Below are 21,459 nucleotides of genomic sequence, written 5' to 3'. Positions count from 1 at the left end.
ATCTGTTCTCATTTCATCTGGTATATACAGCACAGAAGATTCAGAGGGATCCCATTTGGGTCGTATGCAGTGGTGAGGTCCTGGAGACAAGGCTGGGCACAATGCTATGTTATATCCTTGGTGAACCGTAATGGGAAGTTTGACAAGTGACCCACTGAGCAAGCCAAGGCAGGGCCAACTGCTGAAACTGCATTTTGGAGATGAATAAGAGTCTCATGTGTTGCAAAAGTTGATGGAAGACTTCCTGCAAAGAGAGGACAACCTAGGAGCAGCCCCATCTGTTGCCAAATGGCCACACAGGGAGTGTGACCTTGTCCCATAAGATAACGAGATTTATTCTGCTCCTTTTGATAGGACATTGATTAAGTCTTCCATGCTTGTGGAGGCACCGGGGGTTCAAAGCTCCAAAGGGGCAGCATGGAGTAATGCAAGACAAGGCTCCCTTGGCTTTGCCCAGAGATTTATGGATGCTGTTTGTCACAGAGCAGGATTGGTATGAATATCTAACTGCTTGTGACCAGAAAGGCAGACTCCATCCAACCCGCCGCATGCAGATGAACTCCAAACAAGCCTTGAGACCCCTGGCACAACGGGAACCCAAACAGAACGCTCTGCCAGCACTGGGCCCTGCTCAGCTGGCTGCTGTCCCAGCGCTGTGCCTCGCACTGCTGGAGTGATGAGTTCTCTGCACAACCAAGCTGGGGATCCCACCGAGCCAGGAGGGTGTCCGTCTGTCTGTCTGTCTGCCTGTCTGTTGCACTGACAAATGGCCAGGGCTGGTTTTGATACTCATTCAAGAAAAATAGCTGCTTTCAGTGAATGCAGCCTCACATTCCTCATGCCTTTAGGGTGAGATCTTCAGTTAGGGCAACCCAACAGGACATCACCAACGGAGCAGCGTTGTGCTGGCAGCGCTCCCTGGGAAATAAAGCACAGCTACAGGTGCGACAGGAGCAGAGGAGCCCTTTGTGGATGGAACTCGGTGCCGCCGGGAGATTTCAGCCCAGTTTCGAGCTGGGAGCTGGGCCCACCTGTGTGCAGGAGGAGCACAGGGCCATGTGTGCTCGCGGCTGGCTGCCTGCAGGAAGCTTCCCCGTGCTATTTTTGCAGTGCTGACCTCACTGCTCGGAGCAGCCTGCCCTTCTCCAGCTTCCTCTCCTTGATAGCTGCCTTTTGCCCCGTATTTCCTCACGCGTTGAGCCATCACCTTAAGAATCTTCTCATTTCTGGAGTTCTTGTTTATCTCCTTGAGCGGCACAGGACTCTGACGGGGCTCTGCCTTCCTGTCCTGCCTCTCCGGTTCCTCTGTTTACCTATAACACAAATTAAGGGTTTTGTTGTTGTTGTTGTTTGTTTTCTTGTTGTTTTTCGTTTTTCTTCTGTTTTGATTTGTTTTGTTTTTAACCCAGAGCAACAACTTGGTACCAGGACAAGTGTTCTCTCTCCTTTCTCCTCGTTTCTCCATGGTCCCCACCTCTTCTGCAGTTCTTACGACCTGCCAAGAGCATTCCTTTTGTCTTCACCACAGCCGACAAGCCCCGAGTGCATCCTGTAGTCCCCACTGCCACTGACAGGGAGGTAAAGGCTTTGATCCCAAAGGGACTCAGAGGGGAAATGAAAATCCCTTTGCTCCCCCACCTCCCAGCACTCCCCCATGACCCTTCTCCCCTTGGTGATCCCACACTGTTCCCTCACAAAACAAATTCTTCCTGGATTATATTTTAATATCTGCAAAGCCTCAAGTTTGAAAGAAAAACAAATGTGAAACCGGCTCTTGAATTTCCTAGATGTGAAAAAGGAGAAACCTCCTCCATGGTTCCTGAGAGCCCTCCTAGGAGCCCCATGAGCGGATTAGGGTGGGCAGAGCTGACAGCCACGCACTCCATCAGGCTGGGGATTGAGATGTCAGGAGTTTAAACCAAAAAGAGACGGGACAGGCACGCAGCGCAAGGGGAGAGTGTGGTAATGAGCATCTCGGGAGCCTCTATCCCCACGCATTGCTGATCTGTGTCCCTGGGGATGCACCAGCAGTATGGTCCTGGGGAACACCTGCCTGTGGTAGAGGCTGGAGTCTTGCTTTTGCATTTGCCCCAGTTTGGGCTTGGGGGAAATGACAGCTTGTCAGTGCCCAGCCCTCAGGCTGCTCCCTGCTCGGCACAAGGGCTCTGTGCTTGTTCCAGAATAAAAACCACATTATTCTGACTGTACAAACTGGGAGAGCTCCTTTTTGGCTGAAGTTCTTTCTCCAGCAGAGGGGATAACTCATACACAGGTGGTTCCCAGCTGGGGATAGCTGCTCATTCCCTGTTTGGACAACACCTGAGATAAACCCAAAAGAAATGCCCTTGTCATTTTTAGGCGTGCTCTTTTGAGGTCAGGGGACAGGGGACACTCACGGGGCGCAGTACAGAGGCTGCAGTGAGAGGAGCGATCACCCTGCCGAGGACGCCTTGTCCCTTCCAAGAGTACAAATCATGTTGCCTCCACCCTTCCTGATAAGAACCTTTTCAAGCTGCAGGGAGTAGCAATAAAGAGTTTCCTTGTGTTTTCCTACCAGGCTTTTGGAACAGCCACTGACATCAGCCCTCCCCAGGTGACAGAATGACAGCACAGATCTCTGCCGTGGTTTCCCAGCCCTTGGGATTCCCCCTTGCCCCTTGGCTCCAGACAGCTGGTGGCACAGGCTGCCCACGAGCCCCAGGGTACCTCCTTCAGTATTTGGATTCCTCTTTGTGCAAATAAATCCAGGTCTGGGGGCTCTGGGTGGTGGGAACATCTTTCCCTGTCACCTGCTTGGGTTCTTTGCACTGAGCTTGTACATATGGGAGAGTAATTCCAAGGGGAGCACTCAGACCCCCAGATGGGCACCGCACACTGGGCACCTCGGTGGGAGGTTCCAGCAGATGGAAGCAGAAGCACTAGTGGGGCTTGGGTATCCTGGGATCAATAATATCCAAGACCAAGAACATGGGGACAAGAACATGGAAAGAAATGTTCTGATTTCTCATCTTATTGCTACGTGGATTTGTTCTGGCTTCTCTACATTTGGGGCTGAAAATATTCTCTTCCCAAAAGGATCATCTGCTCTTGGTTGGCCACCATGAGGCCATCCCATGGCATGGGTGGATTTCAAGGGAAGGAAGGATTTGTCACAACAGGCTAACTCCCCAGAGGCTTAAGAATACATTTTTAATGAAGTTTAAGGGGTGGTTCTGAGTTCTTCTGAACAAGGCAATCCTGCAGCAGCTGGGCTGAAAGACGGCAAGAACAAATACTGACTTATAAGTATTCTGCTTGCATCTATGGAAAATTCTTCCTCTCTTCTTCAAGGCTCAGCCCTTTTCACCTGGAGCCTTTTTTTCTGAATAAATTGCTGCTGTAAATTCCAGTGTCTGACAACATCCCTGTCCTCAGGCTGTGTGTGCACTTAAAAGCTTTCATGGAAACACAAAGATTGCCCTTGCTATGCTGATTTGCTGGGGAACCCTGGAAGTTTGGGGTTCTCTGTCTTGGATGCTTTTTTCCTCTGTTCATGGCTGATCTCCACCCTTCATTCACAGCTGGGCAAAATGCTGCCTGTGTTCTAGAGACCTGAAAGCTGGGAGCCGTGGGCTGGGAGAGATGCAGAGCCCAAGCACATCCCTCATCCCCAGGCTTGTCACAGCAATCTGAAATGATTGTGCTGAACCCCCTGAGCCATTGGGCTATGCACTTTGGTGTCCACACGAGCAAACCCTTTGGCCACATGGGGCCCTCATGGGTGTCGGAGGAGCTATTCTAAGGGGAAAACCACGTGCACATTCTTCAGAACAATGGAGCCCAGCACCGGGATGATGCTGTGGTCCAGGCGCATCCTCTGAGGACTAAACCCTACAGGAATACCTGAAAGAGGAAGACTATAGTTAAACTTCCAGTTCCCCTAGAAGGTGGAAGACAATAGGCAGCCACTGTAAGGCATTTCCTGCCTTTCTATTGTTCCCCTGATCAAGCTTTGAACTCGCTGTCTGCAAAGGGACAGACCTTCTAATTACAGCACTGGGTGATGAGCTGCACACACCTCCTTGTGTGCATCACCCCACTGCGTGCACCCCACTGGGACAGATCCCAGGCAGCTGGATGAAGGTGTTCTTTGCAAGCATTCGCTGCTGCCAATGCTTCTCCATCACATGAGGCTCACCAGGACCCGAAGTATCCCAGTGCCCCCCTGCACATCTCGAGCCCTGCACAGGACTGGGCTGCTCTATGGGGCAAGCAGCACGTCTCCATCCTCACACTGGGGCACCCAGACCCTGCTTGCCTTTATCTCATCCCAATTCCCAGCCCCGGCTCCCAATTAAAGGGTAAAAGCACATGGGATCCAGGCCAGGCACGAATGGTTTCAGCGCAGCAATTAGCCCGACGTGAGAGAGGAACAATTAGCGCTGCTCACTGGAATTTGGCCATTGTGCCGTTCATTGTATGTTTTTGCCTTAAAAGGGGGCCATGGTGTTGGGAGGAGAGCGAGGGCCCCCGTTCGCAGCGCCGGGCTGACATTTGCACTATGTTAGTCATGCTGCATGTCAACATTTTTGTGAGCTTTCCAAAAACAGAAATTCTAATGGGATGTTTTAATCCTGTCCACACCCCCGCAAGCCGTCCCCCCCACCTCCTTTTCCCTGTTCACTTCCCACCTCCCCCCTCCTCCTCGCTGCCCCGCACCGCGCTCATACCACCCTCTCAGCTTTGGCTCCCGGAAACCAGAGCAGCGAAATTCCAATTTATACTAACATCACATGAAAAATGAACTGTGGTTTTTAATCCCCTTTGCTGGGGGGGGGAGGTGGGAAAGGAGCAAGAGATTTCCTGGGGGTGTGAGACGTGGGGAAGGGGCTTTCAGAGACCACCAAGGGAAGGCAGGGAAAGTGGTGGGTGAATGTTGCAGAGTGCTCAGCAACGGGGTGATGGAGAAGCCAAGGAGCTGTGGGAGCCTGCAGAGAAACCACGTACCCTGGGGATTGGAAATAGCCATGGTGACACATATCTGATGTGTGTGAATGCAGGAGCTCTGAGGCAGCCCTGGTTTCCCTGGGGAGCAGCAGAGGTGTTTATGCTTGGGGCAAGGAACCAAAAGGATCCTGGATCCTTCTGCACCATCAGGTTTGGGGGACCTGGAGGTGCAGGTGGCTGTGAGCAGGGAGGAGAGAATGGCACCCTGTCCATCATGAGGGAATCTGGGAGGGGGAGATCTGGGGATTTACTGGGGTAGGTGTGGAGATGGAGGGGAAGGACAGCTCTGGACCTGCTGCCTTAGGGACAGAAACCCCAGCACCATGCATCCATCTGGGGAATTCTGAGGTACCAGCACTGGTGTGAGCTGGGAGCTCTGTCTGTCTGTCTGTCTGTCTGTTCATCCTCAGTGCACTCTCCCTTCCATGCCTATTCACCATTATTTTAAACAGCAAATCTATTCCCCCAAGGAAAGCACACCTTACAACCTGGCCATGGAGCCCCAGGAGGGGCACTGACCCAGTGAGTGCCCCCCATTTCATCTCCCCTCATCCCAGCTGAATGGCGAGCATGAGGAGCTATGCTGTCCACCCTCCTGTGCCCCCGCCTTTCTTCCAGTGTGTCCATGAGTCCTCAAACCCTTCCCAGCAATGGGGCCTTGATCTGGGGGCAGTGGGGTTGGAAATGGCTCTGGTGGGAGAAGAATGTGGGATGGAGATGAGGGGGGGGACTGTCCCCTCCCGCCACCACCAAAGCCCGAAATTCTTAGACCTGAAGGAGTCACCACCAAATTCCATTCAACTGACAGAAAAGAAATCAAATCCTTTTAAAGAGAGCCCACTTTCCCCACAAGAATGCTCCCCCAGCCTTTTGTTGCAGGGCTCTGCTTTCCCCCAGCAGCTCGGAGGAAGCTGCTCCAATACATTAACCAGTTTAACTCACTCGTGACCCCCCCTGCCCGTCACACAATGGGGCTCTTCGCCCGCTTTTTCCCCCTCTCTCTTTCAGGATCTAAATCCCCCGCTGTTCCCCGCTCGCTGCCTCTCTCACTCAACCTTTCTCAGGCCTCTGCTTCAGCCCAGGGAAATAATAACGCTTTGCATTTCTATAGACCCCCGGCCCCATGGGATCTCAGCGCTCCCTGAGCGCATCGCCCTGTCCCCAAAACCCGAGGGGACCCGAGGGGTAAGGGAGAAGCCTTTGGGTCTGGGGCTGCGGAGGGGTCGTGGGGTTCAGATTGGGTCTTTGGAGCTGGAGGAGGTTGGGGACAGCCAAGGATGGAGACAGCGACAGCTCAGCACCCACAGGTTGGGGGCCGCCAATGGTAGAGATGGGGACAGCTCAGCATTCACCAATGGCACTGCCCTACAGTGGGGTGGGGAGATTTTATGTTCACAGAGGAGTTAGGAAACCCCAATATGTGAAGAAAAAATGACTCCTGCCTTGGGTCTGAATAGCGCTGCCCATTCCCTGATGCACACAATGGGAAGTTAACCAAACCCAGGCTGGCAGCACAGAACTCTGCTGTGGGACGCTGCCGGCTTCCTACCAGTAATTGATGCAAAGTCTCTTTTGTGCTGTCAGAAAATCCCAGAAAGAAAAAAGAAAAAAAAAAAAGGTGGGGAATGGGGTGAGCAGCAGCAACGTGGCTCGCAGCCACCCTCCTCCTCCATTGCACATCCCAATGCATGGGGCCAAACTCCATTGAATTCCCACAACACCATGATCATGGTGAAGTCTGTGTCCAACAAAACTTTTAACCCCTTTTTTCGATACAATCTCGAAGCAATCCACAGCTCCAGTGCTGTGCTTCTTCCCGATGACCTGAGCACTTTATTATGGGGGATTTATTTACCCCTTTTAACATCCCCAAGGAGCTGTGAGCCTCTTAGGGACCACCTATCGAGCACCGGGGTCAGGCTGCGGCAGGGGAGGTGATGCAGTGGGTTTAAACCAATTTAAAGAAACCTAATCCCATGGTGTGGCTGAAAGAGAGATGGCCCACACCAGCCCCTGCCCTGGGTTGGTACGGGGTGAATGCAGCCAGGGAAAATCAATGCGGGGTTTTGGTGGGGTTAATTTGCAGTGGGACAGAGCTGGTGTGGTGCCTCTGCCTGCTGCCTGGCTGCTCAGCTTGGAACCGCACAGCGGGGTTCCCATGGGGACCTCTCAACTCTTCACCCCATCACCCTGTCCCTTTGGGTACCACTCATCCCATCATCCCAGTGCTGCAGACATTGCCCTTGCTGGGTGAGGGCTGATCAAGGAGGCCAGGTGCCGGGATAGGAAACCTGTAGGGACACAGCTGATCCCCAGGGAGCTGCGCTCCAGCGAGGCAGTGCCAACAAAAGAAAGCCTTCCTCCAGCACTGCAGCATGCCAGCCCAGGAATGAGATAAGGACTGGCCCCAGGGGACCCTTATGCCAGCAGCACGGTGGCTTTCAGCCCCTGGCTCCGTGTTCTGGGTGCACAGAGCCCACATTGTCGCCCACCCCATGGCACCGACCGGGACCCCAACATCTGCCCGCGGCGCGTGTCCCCAGCCACCCCGGGGCTGTGAGCAGCTGTCGGGGGACAAGTGCGTGTCCTCCCCTTTTGGCTCCTGGAGAAAGGCGCTCTTTCTTTGCTCAGGGTTTTGCTGCTCGGGCTTTTCAGCTGCCTCTCGAGCTGCAGTTGCTGTGCCATCGGGTTGGAGACAAAAGGAGACGAGGAAAAGAAAACAGGCTCAAAGGCTGGGCTTCAGCAATAGTGGGAAGTGGCAAGTGTGGGATTTGGTTCCTGTGTTTGTAGGGTCCAACTGCTTATTTATTTTTTTTTTTCCTTCCCTTTATTATGGGACACTTCTTTGGCAGGACGTGTCCCTCCTCAGCCACAGGCAGTGCCATACAACTCCAAAGCTGTGCCTACAGTCTTCCGCAGCACTTTTGGCCACGGGTACAGTGTTAGAGAGCTGAGCAGGGTGATACATATCCCAAAAGCAGGGGAAGGCCAATGCTGGGGCTTGCCTGAGGAAGCAGCCTCCCTGCTTCGTCCTGCCTGGTATTATAGCATTGTTTATGCAGTGCCAGAGATGAATGGAACACGTGACGGCAGGAAAAATGCGAGTTGGACAAGAGCCCTGCCCAAAAATGTGGCAGCCCCTGATTATGGCATTGCAGAGCAGCCCAGGCCCAAACCCAAATCTGCCTCCCTTCAGCACACACGGTAAGAGAGACAACCCCAAGCCTGGGAAAAGAGGGAAAAGAGGCCCTGCTGTTGGTGTCAGTAATAGAGCAGGTTGGTGGCACAAGAGCCTGGAGCAGCTCTCAGCCCAGCATTCCCCTTCAGCCCCCACTTCTCTCTGGGAACACAGCATCACAGCACAGCATCGTTGCCACTGCTGGCAGCCGTGGGGGCACCTAGACAGGGTTCATTTTCGGCCTGCGTCGTGGGGCTGCCCATCACATGGCACATAGCACATAGCATAGGGGTCAGCCAGATCTGCTCAAGCAGGGGGTGTCGGGCTTCCTTCTGAACCTGGCACTTGGTGGAAGCAAGAGAAGTGCCACTTGTTTTTTTCTTTTTTATTATTATTATTTTTTAAGCCAGCCTGGATGTTGTCAGGCTGAGCACAGCTCTGCTGGACACAGCTGTGTGTGAGGCTTAGGGAAATTCTGCTCATCTGCAAGTGGGGATCACGGTGCTCCCACCCCACACCTCAGAGGGATGGCAAGGGAAGTGGGCAGTAGCCACCTACCAGAAAGGGACATGGGGGGGGATCCACGCAGGACATGACCCATGGGCAGAGAGCAGCTGGAGCGGGGCAGGCAGTGAGAGGGGCTGGGGATGTGAATGAGGATGAAGATGGGAATGAGGATGGGGATGAGGATGCGGATGGGGATGGAAAGATGGGGATGGAGAGAGGGGATGGGGCTCTGCCCACGCCCCGCGGCCACGCGTGGAGGCGGTGCCGGCGCCGGTCCCTCCCCGGGCGGGGCGGGGGCAGTTTAAAGGCGGCGGCGGCGGCGCGGCGGGGGACGGCGGAGGTGCGGACGGAAGGCGGCCGGTGGCGGCGCGGAGCGGGGCCGGGCAGGGCGGTGGAGGTGGCAGCGAGGAGGAGGAGGATGCTGAAGAGCTGCGGGAGGAAGCTGCTCCTGTCCCTCGTGGGCTCCATGTTCACCTGCCTGCTGGTGCTCATGGTGGAGCCGCCGGGCAGGCCGGGGCTGGCTCGGGGAGAAGCCGGCGGGGCTCAGCGGGCGCTGCAGAGCCTGGGGGCTGCCCGGCCGGCGGGGCAGGGGGCTCCGGGCCTCCGCAGCTTCGCCGACTACTTTGGGCGGCTGAGCCGGGCACGCCGCGAGCTGCCCGCCGCCCCGCCGAGCCCCCCGCGGCCGCCAGCCGAGGACATCTCCCCCCGCGACGTCTTCATCGCCGTCAAAACCACCAAAAAGTTCCACAAAGCGCGGCTGGAGCTGCTGCTCGACACCTGGATCTCCCGCAACCGCGACATGGTAAGGTCGCGCCCGGCAGGTGCCAGCGGGTCCGCGCCGCTGCCAGCCTCCTCTTTGCGCGCCCCTCCGGGTTACCGGGGGGTTCCGAGGTCGGGTTGGTGGCTTTCGGGAAGGGGAGAGATGCGGGTTGGCTTCGGGAAGTGGGAGCGACGGGAGGAGCTTGGCCGCCCCTCACTGAGCGGTCAGACCCAAAAAGCTCTGAGCTCCCGCGGAGGGTTCTTCTCCTTAAGCTGCTTTCCGCTGGGGAAACTGAGGCACGGTGCAGGGCCATTCCCCCCCATTTCTTTCCCCCCCCCCCCTCTCCCTAGGGCCGTGCCAGGAGCTGGGCAGCACTGGGGGCTCCGGCTCCAGCCCAGCCTCCCCGGCACCCCGCCGTCTGCACGGGCTGACACTTTCGCTGTCCTTCAAGTATTGGAACCAAACTTACAAGAAAGGGAAAAAAAAAGCATTTCCTTAGGAAATGTGCCTGGCCATCTGCTCTTGAGACACTTTTCCTAGCCGTAGGCAGCTTCCCGAGCCAGTGAAGCCCGGTCCTAACCTCCCCATCCGACTGTCTTCACGTGTTTCCTCCTGGCCCGGAGCTCAGCTCTTCGCTGTTTGTCGGAAGCCCGAAGTGGCGGCGGTTGGGACCGACGGGTCCCTGCCTTCTTCCTCGGCTGCGTCGGGCCCTGCCGGCCGCCCCGAGCACCGCAGATTATTTTCCCTTTAATGTATTTTACCGTGTTTTATCCCCTGGGGATCTTTTCCCTCTTTCTGCTCGGGGTTTGGCAGCGGCTCTGCCTCCCTCCCTGATGCGGTTATTTAATGGAAACCTCTATTATGCTCCGCTGTCACTGCGAAGGGGGTGGAGAGCTGTGGGGGGGATGGGGGGGGAGCGAACGCTCTTTGAGCACCTACAGTTGATCCTGGGAATGGCTGCTCTTCTCGCCCCCCGTCCCCCCCTCCAGTGAGCTCCGGCTTTCTTCTGGTTTTTTGTTTTCTTTTTTTTGCTTTGTTTTGCTCCGTTTGTCCGTTTGGATTCCCAGAGCCCCGCGCCTCGGCTCTCACGCTGTCCCCCTGGGCACGCTAACAAAGCCCCTTTTCTCCCGGCGCAGAGAAAAGGCTTCGCAGCCTCTTGTGTGGCACTTTCCATGGGAACGGGGGAGCCGGAGCCGGCCGTGTTCAGGTCAGGTTGCCTAGAGATGAGGGCCACGAAGCCAGGGGGGCTGCAGCCCGTGAGGTGCCCGCCCGACAGCCGCGCGCTGAGTGATGGCCCTTGTGTGGCACTTGAGGACGAGGGGCTGTGAGAGCCGGCGGCACCGCCAGCTCCTGCGGGGGCATCCCGTGCTGCTGTTGTCGGCTCTGTGCTTCCTGCACTGCCCGCAACCTCTGCCTTTGGGAATCTATGGGGCTCCTCCAGGCTTGGGTCCACCCTGGGCTCCTTCAGATTTGGAGACGTGTTTTGGTGTCGGCGCAGTGCGGCTCCTCCCCATCCCTCCTGCATCACCACCCGGCTGGGGATGGGTGTTTGTGCCCTGTGGTTTGTGGTGGGCTCCAACGTCTCTCTGGCTCTGAGTCAAGCCCGTCTCACTTCGGGTGTGCTGAGGGGAAGTTCCTTCCCTGATGCAGCATCTCTCTCCCCCTCCAAACCTCCTCCTTTGCAAGAAAGGATTAAATCTGGCAGGTACCTCCAGCCTGCCCCTGGCAGATAGAGGGAATAGCTATTGTGTTCCTCCCGGCCGCCCTTTGTTCTGCCTACAATAGGCCCCGTTTCCTGTGCTCTGTCCCATTGCACCGCAGTGCTCTCAGGGCAGCGGGCACCCCTTCTCCTTCCTGCTTCTCTCTGCGCAGAGGGCAGAACCCCGTTCTCTGCTCAGTGCTCTGTGCAATGCAGCCAAGGCTGAGGACAGGCAGCCCTGGGGAAGAGTTATGGGGCTTTTCCCGTCCTTGCTCTGGGGGGCATTCCTAGTTGTCTCAGTACTGTATCCTTAGGATGTTGGAGCGCAGCCTGGGGAAACTGCACTTGAAAGAGAAGAGGGAGGAAAGTGGCCATCATGCAGAAATCCTGGAGCCAGCGAGCCCAAACCACCCAAAAAAACATCCAAAAAGCCATCCAAAAAACCATCCAAACCCACTGTTTCCTGCCGTAGCAGAATTGCTAAAGAAACATCCCAGTCCTGGGGCACACAGGGCAGCGGGTGCTCGGCACACGCCATGTTGCCCACGGGGAGCCAAGGCAGGGCTGGCATCACGTTGCAATCCCATCCCACCTGCGTGGGAGCTGCTCGCTTCCCCCAGCAAAGCACGATAATTGCGGGCTTTGAAAAATTCCTGCTCCCGGCACAGAGGAATGCATTTGCCTTCCAGACAGCACGCTCCTCCGGTGGTGGAGCCCAGATTTCTCTAGCACCTTGGCCGCAGTTCCCATCCTGGGGGAGAAGCGCACGTGTCCCACTTAGGTGCCTGTTGGGGTGGGGTGGTGTTAGTGCCAAACCTGGTCCTGCTCGGTGCCCCCAGTCCTGGGGTGTGCTGAGCACAGCTGAGCTCAGTTCATGTGTGTGCATTCCTCCCTTTGCAGCCCCTGTGGATTTTTCTGTAGGGGGAGGTTTGAGCAGGGCCACAGGCACTGTCTGGGCCGTTAATTGCCCGCCCATAACGATGCTGCCATCCTTGTCAATAAGAGTGTGGCGTGCCTGTAACGCCAGGCTGGAGGGCGGGGGACCCTGGCTGCACAATGAGCTCATTGTTTGCACGGAGGTTATTAAAAAATTATAGCATTTAAAATTACAGTGGAGGATTCTTCCTCCTTACTGTGAGGAGCCGGGGGGAGGAAGGGCCCTTAGCTTCTTGCCAGCATGGTGCTCTGCAGGGCTGTGCCCTGCAATCCCAGTGCCAGCCCAGAGTCCATCTGGACACAGAGTTGGTGGTAGGGACAGTACTGCTGTGCTGCTCTCAACCCAGCGAAGTGAGCAGCTGGTTCTCTCCTCCTTTGGGGGGAAAAAGAGGTGAAAGAGCCCCCCTGGTGGGGGCTGGAGTGCTCCTAGCACAGGGAAGTGAGATGTGAGGAGGGTGCAGGATTGGTGTGCTATGGGGTCACGGGGCTGAGGTTCCCCTTTTGCAGGGGGGGAAGGTGGCGTGGGTGTGATGTGTCACCTTTGCCAGCCCTTCTGGAGCACTGTGCAATGTGGCATAAAGAGGAAGGCTGCCTGCCCTCAGCTCTGCCTGACCCATAGGATGCTCTGCGCAGCTCAGAGCAAACCCGCGAGCTCACCCAGCAGAGGGGAAATGAGTCACTGCAAAAGGAGAAACGGAGGGGAGGGTGGCAAAACCTAAAGAAACACTGTCCCCAGGGGAGAGGTGGCGGCGGCTGGGGGACTCCAGCCCTGTGCTCACACACTGGGGCTGACGCATTCCCCCGGCTGCAGGGACCCTTGGGGTACCTCTGTGCAGGGCTGGGCGCAGCGGGGGCAGCTATTGTTTGGTGGGGCTTTGGCATCCTGTGTTTCTTGAAGTTGCACTTTTGAGAACAATGAGGTTTCCTGTGAGTCCCGGGGCAGGGGCTGTGGGCAGGCAGTGTGCCGCCAGCGGGCCCTTCCTCCCCTCTGCTCCCCTGAAGAAATTAACTGTGTGGGAATGTGAGAGGTCTTGGACCTGTTCAGCACTGTAGTGGGGAATGGGGATCGCGTGGGCCTAGAGGTGGTGTTGACTTAGGGCTGCAGTATCCCGTCTTACTTGTGGGTCAGTGTTGTGGCTCTGTGTGCTGTGCTGTGGGGTGGGGATGCTGAGGGTGCTCATTGCAATAGCACTAATCCTGTTCTGGGGTGGGGTGCTGTGCTGTGCAGCTCTGGCCATGTTTCACTCAGTCTCAGCCAAGCAGGGGCCAGCACAGCCGTTGAGCTCAGTGATCGTGTCCCACCTGTGACTTCTTCCCTATCCTTGGGCTGTAGGGCCAGGTCCCACTGCTGACAGAATGGGGCTTCTTCCCCATCATATGGGGACGCTCTGATCCCTCTTCCAGCCCTACTGACAGCTCCTGCTCCAGGAGCTGCGCAGGAAGGTCACAACTTGTCTATAACAAATGCAGACAAATCAATGAAAAAAAAAAATGAGAAAGGCTGTCACTAGCTTGGCTTTAATTGAAATTCTTGGCTGGGTCCTGGCAGCAGGAGGTGAGGAACCTTCCTTGCAACAGGGCTGTGTGCCCAACCATGTCCCCAAGGCGCCACCAGCATGGGGAACCCTGCGGGGATGTGCAGGGGAGAGGCTGGGAGGAAGATGCTTCGTTTGGGTGAGAACTTGGTGAAGGTGAGCAATAAGCAATGGTCCCCACAGCCTATTTATAGAGGAGCGCTCTGCAGGGTTATTTTTGGAGCTGTGCAGTGGCACAGATGGTGCTTCTGATCTAATGCAGCAAACGTGTTCTGTCTCAGAGGCTGTGGGTGCTGAGGGGGTGTTCCAGCCCCAGCACCTCGGGGTGCATGCATCCCTTGGAGCCCTTCCTGTTCCACAGCCCCTTGCTGGTGGGTTCATGTCCCCATCCCACACTGAAACCCTTTGCTCGAGGCCATGCTGATGGATTCAGGGCTGGCCTTTCTCTCCCCAAACCCAGGGATGCCCAGCAGGTGCGTGGCGGTGCATTTGTGAGAATTTGCCTTCCCACTTTAACTCTTCCATTTTCAAGCCCCCTGAGGGTCACTTGCAGCCCCGTGCCCCCCTTCAGCAGCTCCCAGCTCTCCCCTCCGCTGGGTTAACCAGCGCAGCTGTATGCTAATGACCACCGCTGCCTGCTTAACTCTGCTCTGCTGAGTAAAGTCAGCCCCTCACCCGCTATTGTGCAGACCCTGCTCCCTCCCCTCATAACCCACAAAACCCCCACACGCCGCTGGGGCCGGCTGCCTGCGGGGTGGCACTGAGTTTCCAGCTCGCTTGGAATTCATCATCCCGTGTCCCCCTCCCACCACCTCCTGCCTTCCCCCCCAGCCCTTTTGTCTTTCTTCTTCTGCCCTTTTGTGCATGTCTGGTTTGTAATAGCGCTTGGCAGCTGGTTGTGGTTCCTCTCCTCCAGCTTTGTTTGCCGTGCGCTGATTGATCGCGATGCCTTTCCTGCTCCCCTATTCTCTGCTTCTCGCCCTTCTCCAAATGCAGGGCAGACAGCAGCCCCCAGCCCCTCCTTTCCTGGGTGACATATGCCAGGAATTAGCTGTGTAAATAGAGGAGTGCAGCCGGGCAGGCAGTGGGTAACAGGAGACAGTGACCTCCTGTCAGTGGGCACCTATGGTAACAGGAGACAGTGACCTCCGTGGGGCTGCCAGTGGGCACCTATGGGTGCCAGCACCCTGCAAGTATTGCCCGGGGAGGTTGTGGGTGCCCCCTACCTGGAGGCAGTTCAAGGCCAGGCTGGATGGGGCTGTGAGCAACCTGAATGAGAGGGAAGTGTCCCTGCTTATAGCGGGGGGTTGGAACTAGATGATCTTAAGGGTCCCTTCTAACCATTCTATGATTGTGCAGGTGGCTGGGGCTGTTGACACAGGTGGGGATGAGGGCAAACACACCTGGCCAGCTGCTTTGGCATTGCCATCTGTGCATGTTGGTTGTTCCAGATCAGGTCTGAAGTCCCGACTTGGATGGAACTGTTGGCTGTGCCTGCCCTGTGCTATCCCCAGATCTCACATGGGGGGTGCTGGTGGGATGCTCCCTGCTGCTGCTTCCTTGTGGGATGTGCTGGGAAGGGGCTGTGCTTTGCAGTCTTCATCCAAGACTGAGAGCATCATGGGGGTTGCTGGGTTTTAGCCAGGAGGGAGAACTTACTCATCATGAGGATGTTGGGACATGGCCAGAGCCCTGCTGTCTCAGCCCTTTGGTCCTCAAAGGTGCCTCATCTTTTCTTTCAGACCTTCATCTTCACGGATGGGGAGGATGAGGAGCTGAAGAAGCAAGCACGTGAGTCCCTTTGTGTGCATGGGCTGAGTGCGCGGTGCCTGGGGCTGTGCTGGAGTCCTGCCCAGCACCCCCAACCAGGGGAACGCCAAAAAAAAAAAAAAGTCGAAATGCTGCAGTGTAGACACGGGGTTTTATGGGGACGTGGAGCTGGCAGCCGCTCCCCGGGGTTGGGGTCAGCTCAGCCTATTCTCCCCATGCAAATGACTCCTTTTCAGGCCGGGAAGCAATTCCCTTTGAGCTGGGCAAGCAAATAACAGGTGGCCGCTGTGGGAAAAAGCAGTGGGAACAGAGCGAGGTTTTGGCTGTCACATCCTGGCTGGAGAAGCCGGGCCACAAACATCCCCTCCTGCCCCTCCATCCATCCCCTGCCCTTGCACTCAGGGTGGCTGGGGCACATCACCCATGGTGATGCGGGGGGGTTGTACGTAGGCCTTGTGCATGGCTCAACCCCTTTCCATCTGCATCCCTATGCCTTACCTCATAGTTTTCCCCCAAATTTGTCCTTTTTCCAAAACAACGTGGCACAGAGACCACTGGGTGCCACGGATGCCCTTGGGATCCCACCCACTGCACCTGGGGTGCGCACAGTGAGGCATCCACATTTGAGGGAGCAGGATACTCCAGCACTGGGCTTTAACCCACCGTCTCTTCCCTCAGGAAATGTCATCAACACCAACTGCTCAGCTGCGCACAGCCGTCAGGCCCTGTCCTGCAAGATGGCTGTGGAGTATGACAAGTTCATCGAGTCTGGGAGAAAGTAAGGAGTGCCTGGGTCTGCCTGGAGGGGGTCATGGCTGTAATTCATCATGGGTTGCATTTTGGGGGGCTGTAATTCATCATAGGGTTTGCATTATTTGGGGCCACAATTCATTACGGGGTTAGGGCAGCCCATGCAGGGGCAGGGAGCTGCCCCAGCCTGATGGGACACGGTTGTGCTGATGCCACAGGTGGTTCTGCCACGTGGATGATGACAACTACGTGAACGTGAGGACGCTGGTGAAGCTGCTCTCCAGCTATCCCCACACACAGGACATCTACATCGGGAAGCCCAGCCTGGACAGACCCATCCAGGCCACGGAGAGGATCAGCGAGAACAAGATGGTGAGAGGGGCACGTGATGGGGGGATCACGAGGCATCATCACACCATGGCATTGGAGGGAGGTTGGGCTTAATTTGGGCTGGGCTTTGCTTCAGCAAGAGGTGGTCTCATTGCCTTTGCTCCCCTCTCTCACAGCACCCTGTGCATTTCTGGTTTGCCACGGGAGGAGCAGGGTTTTGTATCAGCCGAGGGCTGGCGCTGAAGATGAGCCCTTGGGCCAGGTAAGAGTGTTGGCATTGCTCTTCCATGGGGACTCAGCATGGTTCCAACGGGGCACAGAAGAGCGACAACACCTTTAGGGACGTTTGAACAAGTCCTACCATTTTGCTCTCTTTGCCTTGATGGGGTTTTCTGCAGGGGCTTGAAAACAAGCTGGGAAGCACCTCCATTCCCCCAAACTTAATTGCTTTTTAGTCAGAGCCTGGACTCCATGGGGTGCCCACATTCCCCTGGGCTTTGCTCCTCTGCAGCTCCTTTTGTCTCCCCACAGTGGGGGCCACTTCATGAGCACTGCAGAGAAGATCCGCCTGCCCGACGACTGCACCATTGGCTACATCATCGAGTCCGTGCTGGGTGTGAAGCTCATCCGCAGCAACCTCTTCCACTCTCACTTGGAGAACCTCCACCAGGTGCCCAAGACAGAGATCCACAAGCAGGTAACCCTGGGATGGACGGAGAAGTTGGGATGGACAGCACCTTTGTATGGTTTTACCCATTGGGAATTGGGCATGCAGTGGGATTTTGGGAACCTGGAGCAAGGCCCCATCTGAGCTGGGGTGGTCTGGGCTGAGCTCTGGTCTGGGTTACTCAGCGCACGTCCCCCAGCCAAAGTGCCCTACAGCAAGGATTACATCCAAGGTTTGTTGGATGGGTTCCCTTTGGAGAGGTCACCTTATTCTTGTTGAGCAAAGTGGGTATCCCAGCTATGGTATGGTAGATGTGCTTTTAAACAGTCAGTAGAGAGGGAGAGTCCCCTCAGCCACCCTGGCAGCAGGACCAGGGGTGAATTTTGCAGCTCTCAATTGATCCCCATGGCTGCTTGACCCCCTGTGTTGTTCCCCCAGGTGACACTAAGCTACGGCATGTTCGAAAACAAGCGCAACTCCATCCATATGAAGGGAGCCTTCTCTGTGGAGGAGGACCCATCCAGGTGAGATGGGGGGGGTTCCCATCCCGCTCCTCCCCAGCAGGAGCTCCCTTGGGCTGTGCCACTGTGTGGCTGTCGCCACCGCGTGCTCAGCATCCCCCTTCTCCTCCTCAGGTTTCGCTCTGTGCACTGCCTGCTGTACCCTGACACGCCGTGGTGCCCCTCCAACGTGGTGTACTAGGAGACACGTGTCCCCTCCCAACCTCGTCCCAAATCTCCCCGGTATCCGACGGGTGTGTGGGACCTGCGTGCGTGCAGGTGTGTCGGTCCTCCAGATGGACCTCGTTGCTGTGGTATTGCACAGTGTGTGTGTGTGTATGTGTACTGAAGGCTGCTGTGCGGCCCTTTGTCCCCTGCCCACCCTGCCCTGCCTGGGGATGGCGAGCGGGGACGGGTCCTGAGCACTTAACCCCAGGGCACGGGGTGAGCCCCTGCCCGCCGGCAGCCCCGCGCCATGCGTGGGGAGCGCAGCTCTGCATCCCCCCGCCTAGCTTTTCTTGATTTCCTCCCAGATGTTGGTTTGTTTTTGGTGTGTTTGCCCCTCTCCCTGCCCCCCTCCCCCCGGCTCTACCCCCTTCCTCTTTCCTAGCCCCCAAGTCTCAGCATTGAGGCTCCGGCTCCTTGGTCAGGGTCACAGTTTTACACAGTCTCATTCCTCCACGGCCACAGCAAATGCGAAGCCCGGTGCCAGCATTCACACCATTCCCCGGAGCCCCCAACATCCTGCTGAAATGTTTTCAGCGGCGTAAATCTATGCACTATTTATAGAGACCAATTTAAAGACTTTCTATAAATACAGGGAGAAGAGGGAGGAGGGCTTTTCCGGAGCTGTGTGTGCACAGCGCTGCTGTGCCTCCCCGCTGTCTCCTCCTGGGTTGAGCAGGGGCACCCCACATCCTGGCACATATCATTTGGGGGAGCCCTGTGGGTGTCCCCTCCCAGTCTATGGGGCCGGAGCATCTTCCTTCAGGTGGGTGCTGCTGGGGTTGCTGGAGCATCTGGGATACTTGTGTGTATGTGTTGGTTCCCAGCCTGGCATTGCTCTTTGGTGCAATGGGAGTGTGATGGGCACCCTAAAAACACAGGTGCTCCCTACTCTTCCCCCCAAGCACTGCCATGTATTGGCCCATGGCTCTGCTGGGCAATCCAAGAGTGGGTTCCCACATTCCCAGGTACAGCCAGAGCAAAACCAGTTTGGGAAACGCTGCCTGGGATCAGTGTTTGCCGTGAGCCAAGGATGGATGTAACCCAGTGCAAGGAGAGTGGGGGACTCCATGTCCCCCATATCCCTTTCTGTGTCCCCTTATGGGGAGGATCACGGGGTAGAGCCGGAGCTGAGCATTTCCAACCCAAAGCTGAGTGAAAATGGCCCATAATGGGTGTGTTGTACATATGTTATTGTGCCAGTATTTTTTTTACTGTGCCTTTTTATAAAAAGGAGGAGAGAAAAAAAAAGAAAAAAAAAAAAGAAAAAAAAAAAGGAAAAACAAGAAACCACAACATGGAGAATTATGTAGATTTTAAGATGCTTTTTATACGTTTTCTGTGGATCGGAAAAGAAGAAAAAGACAAACGGCCTTCTGATAATCTGTTCAAGAAAGAGGAAGAAAAAGAGGAAAAAAAAAGGAAAAAAAATGGCGATGTCTTGTAACTATCACTTACCTTAATTTATATGTTCCAGTATCTGGAACGTCACTCTGTGCTTTTTGTAAGTAGGATGTGTCTAAAGGCGATAGCTGTGGGGTGGGGAACCGGCGTGGGCAGCGCGTTCTCAGGGACGTGAACCCCTTCGCTGCCGCCGTCACCAATAAAGCAGCTTTGGGCTGACCCCCGTCCTGCTCTCCGTGTCTCTGTGTGGCCGTTCTCTCTGTTCTCACGGGTACAGACCCACCGAGCTGGGCTCATCTCCTCTTTCCCCTTCCCCAAAAGGCTCTATTGGGGTTTAACACCTCGGGAAGGGCTTTTCCCAGGCTCGGGGTCAGGAGGGAAGGTGTGAGCTGGCTGTTGGCAGGGAGGTGTGAAGAGCTGCAGGCGGACGGCCGCGTGGGAAGGCTGCAGGGGGCTGCGGGGAGAGCCCCTTCCATAGGGCACCAGCTGTAGGAAAGAGCCTTCAGAAGGGCCAGCATCACATCTGTCCCTCCCCTTTCCCCCCCACTTCATCACCCAGCGCTGTTTGCGCTCAACCCGAGCAGCTTTCATCTGCGACTCATCTTCTCCTCCCTCTGCCCCCCGCCTTCCTCTTCACCCAGCATCTCTATCGGAGCTTTTTTTTGTGTGTCTCGAGCCGCACTTACTTTCCAGTTTCGCTCAAACTTCTCAGTTATCAGTGCTAAAAATACACCCTTGGCAGGAAATCAGCGTGTGCTAAAACACCTCAACCCAACACACCCCCGCAGCCCCAGGATGAAGGAAGAGCCCCCACTGACCCTTAATTGGGGTGATACAGGCAGAGGCTACAGGAAGCCCTGGACAGCCCCTTTCTGCACTGTGCCTTCCCTTGGCTGTCCCTGTGGGGCACCTGGGGCAGCTCAACACCCGCCCTAAGCACCCATTTCCAGCAAAACCCCAGCTACATGCTCCTGCTCTCCCTCCTCTTCTTGCAATGGGGGAAGCCCAGCACTGGGTTGGAGCTGCTAGGAGTTGGGGGGGGTGGGCTGCACAATGTCTGGAAGTGGGGAAACACCAAAATATGGAAACAGAAATCATATTTAAAAAGAAAAAAAAAAGAAATGAAAGCACCCAGCGTGCCCCGGGGAGCAGCGCAGGCAGAACACAGCGGCCTCTCCCTCTCTACTCGTGGGCTGAAAAGTAAATAAATAAATGCATTAATAAATAAAAGGGCAACGAAGCCCTGCCCTGCTGCTCTCACATACTTGGCGGCTGCGTCGGGACAACTCGCTTTCATCTGTGCTGCTGTGGGACGGTGTGGGACGTCCTGTTTATCCTCAACTGCCGACAACTCGGTGCCTTTCAGAAGGAGTGAGGGGACAAACCGGGCTGGTGGGGACACGGCTGCTGCGGAGGGAGCGCTGCTGTGCCACTGCTGTGCCCCAGGGATGCACCAGCATCGGGCTGAAGGCTCTCCTGGCCCTGCAGGGAGGAAAGCTCTGCGTTAGTCATTTTTGCTGCTCTCTCTCATCCCCCCAATTGGAACACACACCCTTTTTTTTTTTTTTTTTTTTTAATTTGCATTTGGGTCACTTCATGTGCTGGGCTTTGTGTGAATTGCTGCTTTCCCAGCTGCTGGCGGCGCGGGGGGACTTGTGTTAGTGCTGCAATAGGACAAGAACTGCTCCTGGCAGCAGCCCCGGCGAGAAATATTTGTGAATCGGGACGGGAGGGGTGGCAGGAGACGGGGAAACTTGTGTGAATCCTCTCCAAGCTCCACTTCTAGCCAGTAAACTGGGAATGCTTGTGGGAAATGAAGATAAAAGCAGATGAATCACAGGGCTCGAGCAATGCACACATCAATTCCTATCCATTCGTCCATCTATCCATCCATCACCCACCCACTTGTTTACCTACCTGGGCTGGACGTTGCCCATCCCAGCACTGTGAAATCAGAGCCTGTCGATGGGACAGCTTTCCCCAAAGCAGCCCCCTGCATCTCCCACCTCCCCCCGAACATTTTTGCTGTTTCCCACACCACATCCCTTGCAGATGATTTAAAAAAATAACACTCTCAAGCCCTCCGAAGCGTGTTTTTCTCTTCCTGCCTCCTAAGAGCAGCCGTGTCCCTGTCAAAACCAATTCCCCTCCTTCCCCTGGCCCCAGCTCCCAGCCCCCGGCTGCTTCTGGTTTGCCTCAGCTCAGCGCTGTG

General features: G+C 55.9%; 2 protein-coding genes across 6 annotated transcripts in view; one reads left to right on the top strand and one right to left on the bottom strand.

The window, feature by feature from the left end:
* Window positions 1-8,999: 8,999 nt before the first annotated feature.
* Window positions 9,000-19,133, top strand: LFNG (LFNG O-fucosylpeptide 3-beta-N-acetylglucosaminyltransferase). The gene is made up of 8 exons (XM_048961165.1): window positions 9,000-9,473; window positions 15,344-15,392; window positions 16,050-16,149; window positions 16,340-16,493; window positions 16,628-16,713; window positions 16,983-17,148; window positions 17,557-17,642; window positions 17,754-19,133. The coding sequence occupies exons 1-8, from the start codon at window positions 9,090-9,092 to the stop codon at window positions 17,818-17,820; spliced, it is 1,092 nt and encodes a 363-aa protein (XP_048817122.1). The 5' UTR covers window positions 9,000-9,089; the 3' UTR covers window positions 17,821-19,133.
* Window positions 19,086-21,459, bottom strand: part of TTYH3 (tweety family member 3) — a 75,514-nt gene continuing 73,140 nt past the window's right edge. For 4 of the 5 annotated variants that reach the window (XR_007379957.1, XR_007379953.1, XR_007379956.1 and 1 more), the window contains one exon: window positions 19,086-20,729. The gene's annotated coding sequence lies outside the window, so the exon portion shown is untranslated. The remainder of the gene's footprint in view (window positions 20,730-21,459) is intronic. The other variant, XR_007379954.1, reaches the window with a different exon arrangement.

Source organism: Lagopus muta, chromosome 15, assembly GCF_023343835.1.
Source record: "Lagopus muta isolate bLagMut1 chromosome 15, bLagMut1 primary, whole genome shotgun sequence".
Lineage (NCBI taxonomy): Eukaryota > Metazoa > Chordata > Aves > Galliformes > Phasianidae > Lagopus > Lagopus muta.
The sequence above is the reverse complement of the archived record's forward strand: the minus strand, read 5'-3'. Positions and strand labels throughout refer to the sequence as shown.

What these genes read in the sequence shown, in the direction of transcription:
- LFNG (XM_048961165.1), top strand. Translation starts at nt 9,090, where the DNA reads ATGCTGAAGAGCTGCGGGAGGAAGCTGCTCCTGTCCCTCGTGGGCTCC. An exon ending in TCTCCCGCAACCGCGACATG is followed by an intron (nt 9,474 to 15,343) that starts GTAAGGTCGCGC and finishes CTTTTCTTTCAG; the next exon opens with ACCTTCATCTTCACGGATGG. An exon ending in GGATCAGCGAGAACAAGATG is followed by an intron (nt 16,494 to 16,627) that starts GTGAGAGGGGCA and finishes CCTCTCTCACAG; the next exon opens with CACCCTGTGCATTTCTGGTT.